This window comes from Sinocyclocheilus anshuiensis, unplaced genomic scaffold (genome assembly GCF_001515605.1).
Source record: "Sinocyclocheilus anshuiensis isolate Anshui unplaced genomic scaffold, SAMN03320099.WGS_v1.1 scaffold454, whole genome shotgun sequence".
In the NCBI taxonomy this organism is placed as follows: Eukaryota; Metazoa; Chordata; class Actinopteri; order Cypriniformes; family Cyprinidae; genus Sinocyclocheilus; species Sinocyclocheilus anshuiensis.
In genome coordinates this window covers 2,848,793-2,861,113 of record NW_015548217.1, presented here as the reverse complement: position 1 = coordinate 2,861,113, position 12,321 = coordinate 2,848,793, and the positions used below count along the sequence as shown (strand labels likewise).

The 12,321-nt window shown below is 35.1% G+C and overlaps 2 protein-coding genes across 5 annotated transcripts in view; both read right to left on the bottom strand.

Annotated features, from left to right (window-relative positions):
- Positions 1-3,363, bottom strand: part of LOC107654031 (rho GTPase-activating protein 12-like) — a 35,133-nt gene extending 31,770 nt beyond the window's left edge. For all 3 annotated transcript variants that reach the window (XM_016440918.1, XM_016440919.1, XM_016440920.1), the window contains exon 1: positions 2,755-3,363. The gene's annotated coding sequence lies outside the window, so the exon portion shown is untranslated. The remainder of the gene's footprint in view (positions 1-2,754) is intronic.
- A 2,446-nt stretch (positions 3,364-5,809) lies between these two features.
- The window catches only part of LOC107654030 (pleckstrin homology domain-containing family M member 1-like), an 18,227-nt gene continuing 11,715 nt past the window's right edge, over positions 5,810-12,321 (bottom strand). Inside the window, exons 7-13 of one of the 2 annotated variants that reach the window (XM_016440917.1) lie at positions 10,721-11,632; positions 9,350-9,495; positions 8,381-8,574; positions 8,212-8,275; positions 6,405-6,562; positions 6,127-6,242; positions 5,810-6,085 (exon numbers count right to left, since the gene is read on the bottom strand). In XM_016440917.1, the coding sequence (XP_016296403.1) occupies positions 6,134-6,242; positions 6,405-6,562; positions 8,212-8,275; positions 8,381-8,574; positions 9,350-9,495; positions 10,721-11,632 (1,583 nt within the window). In that variant the 3' untranslated portion in view covers positions 5,810-6,085; positions 6,127-6,133. Of the gene's footprint in view, positions 6,243-6,404; positions 6,563-8,211; positions 8,276-8,380; positions 8,575-9,349; positions 9,496-10,720; positions 11,633-12,321 lie in introns of both variants that reach the window. The other variant, XM_016440916.1, reaches the window with a different exon arrangement.

Genomic DNA, 12,321 nt, shown 5'->3' with positions numbered 1-12,321 from the left:
ATATATATATATTATTTCATTTCCATTTTGTATGTTGAAGTACTGAAATAACTCAAATTAAATAAAACTAAAACTTAATAAAAAACCTATATAGACATAATAAAAAACTAATAAAATGACAACATTACTACAACTGTAACTAAAACTAAAATAGATAACTAATACAAATCAAACTACATTAGTTTATCAGTAATCCTAAAAAAAAATAACACTGAGCCAAACACACATGCTAAAATAACAACAACTTACTGACACATAGTAAGAAACGGTTATAAAAAAAACTGAAACAGAAGTGAAACAATTAGTAGGAAAGAGGAGAAATAAAAAGCGATATTTATTACAGTATATATAGTCAGTGTGTCACATTTAGGCTAGAATAAAAAGGCATGAAGATAAGGGCCCTTTCAGAGTATTTACCCTGAAATCTACTCATTTATATGATAAAATATACTGTTTATTAGCTTACAAATATGACTTTTTTAAGGGGTGGGACTATCATATTCACAACACAAAATATTTGTGAAACAGAGGAATGCAGACAAACCAGGGGAACCACAGGTGTGTCGGAGAGAGAGATGAGAGAAACCTGTCAAGATTTGTAACAGCAGACGGCCTCAAAACTGAATATTTTCAGTGAAGATTTAGTTCAATACATTCTTTACTTTAATGAAACCACAAAGCAGAGACAAACTGATGAAAATACATAAGCACGAAGGGATGAAGTAGAAGAGAAGTACTAGGTAATTGTTTTTATTTAAATGATAACAGTACATTTACACACGTGTATGTGTGTGTGTATCTATCTATCTATCTATCTATCTATCTATCTATCTATCTATCTATATATGTCTCTGTCTATCTATCTATCTATCTCTGTCTGTCTGTCTGTCTATCTATCTATCTATCTATATCTATCTGTCTGTCTATCTATATCTGTCTGTCTGTCAATCTATCTATCTGTCTGTCTATCTATCTATCTATCTCTATGTCAGTTAGTCTATCTCTCTATCTATATCTATGTATATCTATCTGTCTGTCTGTCTGTCTGTCTATCTATCTATCTATCTATCTATCTATCTATCTATCTATCGTCTGTCTGTCTGTCTGTCTGACTCTGTCTGTCTGTCTGTCTGTCTATCTATCTATCTATATCTGTCTCTGTCTGTCAATCTATCTGTCTGTCTGTCTATCTATCTCTATGTCAGTTAGTCTATCTATCTATCTATCTATCTATCTATCTATCTATATCTATGTCAGTTAGTCTATCTATCTATCTATCTACTTCTTTTGAAAGATATTGCCTTCAAGGCAGGTAGTTCAATTTTGTTTGTGACTTGTAGCACAGTGCAAAAGAGAAACTACACTGTGTTGTACCATAAATTAGTAAATTACTTAAAATTATGATTTGGAAGCTAAAGTAGCAGCTTTCAAAGTAGTTTTCAGAGTTGTTTAACACTAGTGAGAATCAAATATGCTAAAAGCATGTAAACATAGAGTGACAGATGCACAACACTGGCTACAGGAAGTGAGTGTATTTTGCAGGGGAACGCTGCACTAACCCCAAACCTACACAGAAGAAGAGACACCAAAATAGAGGAAACATCAGCTTGTAAAACAGGAAAACGCACCATGCTATGTGCAAATGGCAATCTCGGTTTCATTGAGGTTGTTGCAAAATACTAATTACATATGTAAATCAGATCATTGGATGTTTCTGTGATGACTGATTAATTAATAAAAACTGCCACACCAGCAGCTGCTGGCGAAGACGTGAGTGAACATGTGTTTTAAATACAGTCATCATCTGCTGTGCCTTCATGGAATGAACTGCAGGCAGTTAACGCCACTAATGTCAAGAAAAATGTGTCCAAACCACTCGTGATCACATTCAGGAGTCCTCACTGCATCCAGCAACTGGTTTGGAACTGGAACAGTGTTCAGATGATTGAACTATTATATAAAAAAACCCTACACATATCTCACAATATATTAAATAATGTAAATAAATAAATAATGTGTGTGCATATAATACAGGATAGTGTGTGTGTGTATATGTATATATATATATATATATACACATACATACACACACATAGCTACATTGTTAAAAAAGTTTTTTTTTTTTTTTAAATAACAGTTGTAAATAAGGCATGATTATTTGAATATGTTTTGCAAGAAAAAACTATTTTAAGTCTTTCTACTTCAAAATTTCATGTTTAATTCAGTGCTACTTGCTGATTATTTTGGAACTTACTAGAAATTTCCCAGTGAAAATGTTTTTTTCCCCTAGTGTGTAAGTTTATGAATACATATATCATATAACATTATATTATATTTGTATTTGTATCTACATAAATATATACAGTACACACTCATACAGTATATTACGTAAACACAAACGTTTATTTTGGATGCGATTAATCACGATTAATCATTTGACAGCACTAATTTTAATCTCATCTTTTGCTAATATCTTAATATTTTAAATCATAATATCGGTTTTATAACTTTAAAAACTAAAGGCAAAACAAAATAAAACCAAAGCAAAACAAAATAAAGCAAAGCAAAACAACTTTGTACATGGTTGTGAATCAGGTCTTAAAGTACAACTAAATGGAAGTCTCATTTGCCAATATTATCAGTTCCTGATGTACATATTACTGCAGGAACATAGAGAGAGCAAAAAACCATACAACTGTTGACAGTTGTTCATAACAAACCAGCACAATGAGATGAGATATCAAATTAATTTACCAGCAGAGAACACAATAATCCCTCGACGACGACTCCTCTGAGCTCTGGGAATAATTCACTTTAGTAAGAAAGTATCATCTCTCTGTTTCTGGTTTAATCCAGGACGCCTCAGCCCCATACTTCAGACCTGTACTGCTGTTGTGGGAGGAAAAAAATGTGGGTAGATTTGTGCTGCTCGACGGGTTTGAGCGTGGCTGAGTGGAAGTGAGCAGGAGCGAGCGTGGTTTACAATAAAACTGCATATTAAACCATCATTGTATTTACAGTCAGTCACCAAGCGAAGGAACAATTGTCCAAAGCTGGAAAAACTGAGAAATGAGGAAGCAGAAAATAAAAAAGAGAAACGGTGAGGAACTTGTCAGCGCTGCTGTGTTTTTAATCATTGACATGGCAACACTTGACAGAGGCGTGAGTATGAAGTGAAGGGCTGTTCATTCAAGGCTATTTCGGCTTTATGACTCATGTTTCGAGTCATATTTGGAGCTTGCAGACTTCAGACATGGGTGTTGGTGCGAACACTGACTTTATGGAAGCTTTTTAGGTTCACCTCACAGTCAGTGGTGTTATTCTCTTGTTGGTTTTCCTTCAGTCTGTCTGTGCTCTGCGCTGATAACGTGGACCAGGTCAACAGGAAATGACATACTGTATGGTTTTGAAGTATGGGGTGGGGTTGAGGTAGAATAGATTATCATTGAATATATCATATTCATGTGGAAGCCAAACTTAGATTAGTAGACTAATAGATATTGTTGGAACACTGGATAAAGTCTGGTTGAAAATTCTTCGTTGCAGAGGGAATTTTGGCTTTTTTTAAATCACTCCATAAATTAGAAAATATTGTCAACAACTAGGGGGAAAAATCTAATTAAATGTCATAAATCAGGTGAATGATATATGAACAAATACCTATGTAAAAACCATCAGAATATGGATAGGAATAAAACTGGAAAGCTTGGGGTTACTAAGTGCTACGGAAATGGATATTTCAATGAAAGACCGTTTCTGCCACGGAATAAAAAAAAAAGGGTAAAGATTCTGACTTGTTCTTAACACAATTGTGGGGGAAAAAAGCCAAAAAAATAAATAAAATAATAATAATAATAGAACTGTGAGATATAAACTATAATAAAAAAAAAAAGTCAGAGTGAGATAAAAAGTTGCAATTACCTTTTTTATTTTCTGGCATTAAAAAAGTCAGAATTGTGAGATGGAATTGTGAGAAAATAGAATTCTGATTTGGTATCTTGCAATTCTTTTTTATCTCAGAATTGCAAGAAACAACGCCCAAATTATGAGAAAAAACTGAATTATAAAAAGTCACAATAATCTTTTTATTTATTTAATTCTTTTGCGGAAACAAACAAACAGAATCGCAAGATGTGAACTCAGAATTCAGAGAAAAAAAGTCAGTATTGTGAGATATTGTGAGAATTGTAAGAAAAAAGTCTGAATTCTGAGTTTTCTCAGAATTTTCTTCAGAATAGTGAGATTTTGGATATTTTCTTTCCACTAATCTAAAAGAAGACATGTTATATGGAATCAAAATTGTGCAGTACATGGAGAAAAAAAAAAGTCTTGTCTGTGATGTCTCACAAAAAGTAAAAAAATACAAATATAATATTTCAAACGCTGACCCAGTGTTTAGTTGTTACACTGACCTGTGGCCCGTTTCATAAAACAAGTTGACCAAATAAGCCAGGCTTATTTCAGTTAGTCTGACATATTGTCAGTTGATTTGGTTCAAAATAAGTCAGACTAACTGAAATAAGCCTGGCTTATTTGGTAAACTTATTTTATGAAACAGGCCCCTGCTCACAGTCTATCATATTTTTATATAGCAAGAAGTTTGCTTGGTACATACAGGAAAGGGACAGAAACAAACACAGACAGAAAAAGAGTGCTAGGAGGTAAGAAAACAGGAAGAACCAGTCAGAGACACAAATACTGCGGTGTGGTTTGAGGGGAAGGACAAGTTAAAGACAAAAATATGCATCCATCTCTCTATAGCTGCTCTGTGATTCTAGGAAATGCCGTTTATGTTAAGTTCTGAGTATATATGTTGGCACGAACATATTGTTTTATAGATCAGCGAACACACATTAACGCACACAATTTCCAAGTGTAAATATTGTTGCTTTCATCAATGCTTTGGGTAAAAGCATCTGGTGAATAACTATATGCACATACATTATGAGGCATTTACTCCAAAGAATTAATAATAATAATATTAAAAGAAAAGTTAAAACATTAGGAATGTGAATCACTTTTGCTTATAGACCAGAGAAAAGCTTTAGTAGTCATGGCTGTAAAAAGATGGTTAGACTTTTGCCTCCTCTAGTGGCAAAACATAAGAAAGACAAAAAGTCATCTGGGATTTTCCTTCAACAGGTGATATAATGAAAAACAAAAAAAGAAGTACAAACAAAATCCTCAGAAGAATGGTCTCTCTCATATTTCAGTCTCCAATATAAAACATGTGCTAATGAAGCAGTAGACAACCTTCATATGCATTCATTAAACCAGGAAAATAATACGTAAAAAGAGTTTATCCTTTGTATCATCCACAGAAATGAATGTCAGCAATTGGATTTCTGAACTGATTTTGTGGCAAGCATTAATAATTCACATTGGCTTATAATAGTTACATTTGTGGCACATCCCATTTTAGTGATGAATGCTATAAAGGCACGGTATCATACAAAAACGACCTGTTAAAGGAGGTTGGTACATGTCATAATTCCATTAACCACCCTCTTATTAAATGCGTACAATACCTGCATATACAACTTGTTAATGCATACAATGCTTTGTAAACTCGTAATGCTTCATATAAAACTTGGCATGTGACATTCGGATGTAAAAAAGTACTATAAAAACAAGAGTCATAAGATCCTTGGCATTCAAGTGCCTTAAGTTTCATAAATAAAGACTTCCTTGGCTTGACAATCAATAACGACCACGCAAGAAACAAAAAGGGAACTAAGACTTCTGAACACAAACCTGCAGAATTACATGTGAAGCCCGAAGAGTCGATTAACCGTCAATTGTGCTTCCATAAAGTTGAAAAGCAAAAATCATAGCTTTAATAACAGTTCTCCCACCGTTGCAGAACAGTGTTGGTTTGGCATTATTGACATTTAATGAAAGAACAAACACGGGAGTGCTGATGTGAGTAAATATGTACAGATGAATGTGTAAATAAGTGCACTTAAGGTCAAGAGTCAAATAAAATGCTTAGTGTAAAAAAACAAAACAATCAAACGCTTCCAGTTGGTCTGCTACTGAGAAAAATAATGTTTTAGATAGAATACTACAATGATATAGTACTAACCCTGGATTTTGAGCTTGTAGCTTGACCGGTTTCTAACTAACAGCTAAATCAGTCCTCCAAATCCCTCTCCATATACTTTTGTATGCGAGCGCAGCGTGGACAGACCGGACACTTGGCCTTGCAGGAGGAATGAAACACCGCTTTGCAGACGTCACACCTGAGAGACAGAAAACACAGAGTCACACCGTCATCCTCATGATATTTCTCCCACTTCTGTGTGTCAGCTGACTGAATCACATGACTCTACTAGAAAAGAAAGTGCCAGCACAGCAGTGGTCTATAGTGAATCTGAGGTCTAACGTGTGTTACACGACAGTACCTGGTGGTGCTGTCGAACTGGAAAGGGAAGATGATGTTGTCGGTGTTGCAGATCTGACATATAAAGCCCCTTTGGGTGCAAAGGTCACAGCTGTGCACGTGCTTGGACCCAAACTGAATCAGAGACTGCAGGTAAGATTCGTAGTGCCCGTCCGCTATCTGTGTGCAAAAAAAATAAATCACAAGTCTGATCACTTAATAGCACTCTTTTCTTCAACGAGGGTTATTTGCGGTATTCCTATTCTTCAGAAAAAAGGTACATAAGTTGTCACTGGTGTCGTACCTTTTCAAAAGGTACACACTTTAGGTACCAGTATGCACCCTTTACGTGTACTTTTGAAAAGGTACTGCCCCAGCGACAACTTTTGTACCTTTCACACTAGTGACAGAAATAAATTTTTCATTTAAGAGCAATATATGCCACCTTAAACTGATTTCATTTTTTAAAAAAATAAATGATACTTGATACTAGGGGCCAGATTTACTAAACAGGGCAAATTAGCATTAGAGCGCAATTCCATAAAAGCGCCTATGGGAGGGGAAAATTCTGCGGGTGATTTACTAACAATGTGCACATTAAAGAACACAGATGCAACATCTCATTTGCATAATGACCAATGCGCAATCTACCAAGAGCAGCGCAAATTACCGCCTGCTTTAAAGGCCCGTTCACACCAAGAACGATAACTTTAAAGATAACAATATTAGCGTCCACACCAGCGAACGATATCGTTTGTTTATTCAAAGCGCACGTTTGTCTGCCGCTTTAAATTCTCAAGCTCGTGACAGCAGGATTGAATCTGATTGGCTATCAATATTTTTATCGTTCATCAGCTGGAAAAAATCGTTCTGAAAGTGATTCCAACGATATCGTTTCTCTGTGTCTTTATCGTTATAGTTGTGGTGTGGACTCTGCTGTTCTTTAATATTGAGAACGATTTTTAGAACTATATCTTTATCGTTATATTTATAGTTATCGTTCTTGGTGTGAACGGGGCTTAAGACATGCTTTTTTTGGACCGATAATGCCGCAAATACCAGTGAATTGACGAGCGCAAGTCTTAGTAAATTGCGTTGCGTGATTTATTTAAATACTCTCCTCCCATAAATTTACCAGTCGGAAAATTTTAACTCCTACAAATGCATATTCAATAAGGTGAGTTGCAAAAATAACTGTCCATGCATTTTCAGTGCTAACTTCCCACTGTAAATCCTAAACAGTAGTTTTTTTTTTTTTTAAGCCAAATTGAGGGTTTGCACTGGCGCAAACTGATAGTAAATCTGGCCCAAAATATATATCTAAAACCACCAGTAGGTGGCGCCAAGTCACTGTCCTAATGAGTTGAGGGATTCATTCAAATGGCTGATTCATTTGGTCATTGAATCATTCATTAAGCTGAATCATTCAAAACGCGGATTCATTCAATAATGAAGCACTATGTGTTACTGGCTCAGAGACGCAAAACAGTTCTTTCATTTGGAAATTTTCATTGACAATATAAAGCAAAAACAAAAATATTGACAACAATTGTGTCTAAATTGTAACTCAAAATGTTTATTGAACAATGAGATCGATATGAGATTCGCAATCGTGTGATTTTGCTTAACTATATCCACCTTATTTTGCAAAGCGGAGTTATTTTCCAAAAATGAATTGTATGCTAAAAGAGTAGTACGTTTTGTTTGGTAATATACTCGATCTCAGCTCGTCCATCGTTAAAATAAAAATGACGATATTTTCGTAGATGATATGTATTGCACGCCCCTAGTCGTTCAAATGATAAACAACAAGAAACAGCAAGCAATACCTGCTGCAAGTCCAATACACTGTATAGATCACTGTTATCCAGTAAGTATGTCCGCTGCTGAAGTCTGGAAATAAAATACAGATCACTTATCTGTTGCAATCATCTGTTAAAGACTTGATTGTGTCCCAATTACAAACACATGCATCTAAGAATACACACACACACACACCTGGATTGGATCTGTTTGCTGATGCCGCTGCGGCAGATGAGGATGTAGTCTCCAAGAAAACGAAGTCTTTGTCTCAGGCTCTGCACTTTCTCCATGATGTCAGTGTGATCAAACAGGTCAGGATTCAAAGCGTCAAGGTGCAGGAGCGGCTCGTGGTCAATTTGAGTCAGCAACTTAAAGGCTTGTTTTGAAACCTGAACGTATAGACATACACACACAGCTGAATGACATAAGCACATATAAACAATTCAGAAATTTGGGTTTGGTAAGATTTTGCATTCATTTGATGAAAAATACAGTATAAACCGTAATATTATGGAACATAGTTTTATCATTTAAAAGAACTCTTTTCTGTTTGAATATATTTTAAATTTTAATTTATTCCTGTGATTCAAAGCTGAATTTTCAGTGTCTTCAGTGTCACATGATCCTTTAGAAATCATTGTAATATGCTGATTTACTGCTCAAGAAACATTTATTATTATCAATGCTGAAAACAGTTGTGCTGCTGACATTTTTCCAGTTCAGTTTTTTTTTAAATAACATTATAAATATCTTATCTCTTACTTTTGATCACTTGCGGAATAAAAGTGAATTTCTTAAAAAAAAATAAAAAAATCTTAGTGACCTCAAACTTATCAATGTTAGTGTATCAATATTTAGAAAATTCAAAAGTGTATTACTATTTAGTATCTTATTAACCATCCAAATTAAGATAATATATTAATTAATGAATAATTCAGCATTTCATGTAATGAATGTTATCAAATGACAGGCCTACTCTTTAGAAAAAAAAAAGTTTTTAAAATAATACATATCTGATTTGTTTATTTAATATTTATAAAATTATGACAATATATTTTACTTCATTAAATTAAGTGAAATGGAAAGTGAATCCCACTTATGCTAATTTTAGTCCATAAAACAAACAAATAAAATAAAATAAAATAAAAAGTCATAAGAGCTCACCTCATGTGCTGTTAGGTCCCAGTTGTGCAGCATGCGGGAGGGGATGATGGTTGTGTCTCCCTGATGGCAGCTCTCACAGTAGTACTGACCCGAGAACTCACAGAGTCTGGCTCTCCCCAGAGACATACCGATCTGACGAGGGCAACCTGCGTACACATTCACAGCGGCCTTTACTTAGAGCCAGAGAGCACAGGTACAGAGGAAAACACTTACATATAGACACAAGAGCACAGCACTTCCTCAAGCTCGCAAATGCAAGCATGCAAAGGAAATAAACGTGGCTAATGCCTCGCTTCTGGGCCGATGAGAAGTGAAGATAAGACAAATCCAGTTTAGAATGCAAATGCATAGTTATAATGTAATATTTGCATTGCTGGTTTCATACACTTCTGTCAAGTATCTATAGTATGTAAAAAAATTAATAATTCAAGAATGTTAGTAGTGGTGTAAACAAAGCAAAAATATATTTTTCCCATACATTTTAACTTAATGTTTTCCAAAAAAAAATGTAAGCAATGATAAAAAGGAATATGATTAAATAATTAATTATTTTATGAATTATCATTAATGAATTATTTAATTATGATTGACATTTGAAAACCTAAAGAAACTTTGTCATATCATTAAAGATTGAAATATCTGATATTCTGATTCATATGCTTCTGTTTAAAAGATTTGTATTTTTTTAAAGAAATGAACGATTTTATTCAGCAAGGAGGCATTACATTTATAAAAAGTGACAGTAAAGACATTTATAATGTTACCAAGGATTTATATATCAAACAAGTGCTCTTCTTTCGAACTTTCTATTCGTCAAAAATCTATCCTGAAAAAAATGTATGACATATCCACAAAAATATTAAGCAATTTTTTCAAAAATGTTTTCAATATTGATAAGAAGTGTTTCTTGTGCATCAAGCATATTACAATGATTTCTGAAGGAGCACAAAATATCAAAAACTATAAATCATATAAATATTAATGATAAATACAACTGCTTCATTGCTTTTAATAGATAATAATAATATTAATATAATAAACAAAGAATATATAATTAATAATAATGATAATAAATATAGATTATATCATTATAATCTATATTTATCATACAATAATAAATAAAGATTACAAAATTACTAATATAATACATATTATATAATATAGATTATATCATTACTAAAAGTTGAACACTTACACCACATTAACACGTTTTTTAACCAAAAATATCTCCACTGCTTCATTAAAATAAATTAATTCAGATATTGAAAACAAGAGCTTATTAAAAGTCATCTGTATGATTTGCATTTAATTGTAATTCAAAATAACTTAAAGATCTATACAAAAAAAAACAATCATGCCAAGCTCTCATACCTGCACATTTGTAGTTTTGTGCATCTAGTCCTCTCTCATTCGGGACAGTAGACAGGTGAGACAGCAGCACCCCATCTTCCTTCAGTCGGTGTTGGACCAGCTTGTGGACACTGCCCACTGCTGAGATGCCCTGAAGCGCTCCATCATCCTCCGTCTCCAGATACGAGTCGAGCGCTCCTCTGATCAGACTCCTCCATCCTCGTGCTTCCTCACCGCTCTCCGCCCGCAGCGTCAGAGAGTCCCGCGCAGTCAGAACCTTAAAAAACGCTGGACTTCCTAGAGAAACATCAGGAACCACATCCCTGATGCTCCCAATGGGGTGTGAGAACAGAGGCGTCTTCGAGTCCCCTTGGACCCGGTAACCTCTGAGGGCCTCCAGGGAGAGAGAAAGTAAAACAGGCCGCCAACCCTTCTCCTCCAAGTTCTGATAGACCACCGCTTCCTTTATGGCATCTGGTTCTGGGTCTTTATGACGGGTCCAATCTAACTGTGGAGTATCTGGAAGCTCTGAGACGGTGTGCTCGGGGCTTGAGGGTGTCGGCGACGGGACGTCCTGCTCGTGGGACGTGTGTAGCACCTCCCACTCTTTGTCTCTCATCATGGGCCGTAGTTTGCTGATGGCCTCCACGATTCGATCCACCCAGTCCTCAGCCTCTCCTCGAGACGGTGCACGCAGGTAGATTCTTTTGCCGGGGAAGAAGATCCGAAAACGGCCCTCTGTACTGGAGGACAGGTGGACATCTTCGCAGCGCAGCAGGGACAGGTTTTCGTAGCAGATGCGCTCCTCTGCGTTGATGTAAAGCCGCAGCTCAAACGGAGAGAGCTCGCAGTAATAATCCCACCACATGCCCACCGCACTGCGCCGCTCCAGCTGACCCAGCTTGAGCAGACCCCTGAATGGGTTAGGAAGACCTGACAGAGTGAGAGAGAGAGAGAGAGAGAGAGAGAGAGTCCACTTTATACACACATCCAGCATTTCTAGTCTATTTTTGTTTTTTAGTCAAATTGCCGTTTTGGAAACATGAGGTTGAGCGTATGCTTACTCATCCTAATGTCATATACATAAGATTGAAATCCATTATACATACATACATACACACACATATGCTCATGTTTCATTGTTTTTTGCTTTATGTGAAGCATGGTCTTTTTGTATGCATTGCTATTTATTGTAGTGAGTGTGATGTGCGATTACAAATGACTTCATTATAAAATAAAACCAGCTAGACACATTATATATATATATATATATATACACACACACACATTATATTACTTACATATACAATATATTACAATTAAATATATACATATTATAATTACATTACTGACCTATAAATTAGCTTCATTTTTTCACCAAATATACAACTGACAAAATAAAACTATGATAATTATGTTCAAAACCTGTATGCATTTCATTCTTCTGTCAATGGGAAACCAGGATTATTGTCAGTAAATAAAATAAAAAAAAAAACTTTGTTACTTAAAATTAAATGCACATTAACTGAAATATATATGTGTGTGTGTGTTTGTGTTCTGGTATATATGGTTTATGAGGACACAAATGTGTATAATGACATGGGTACTACAATGTACGTTTA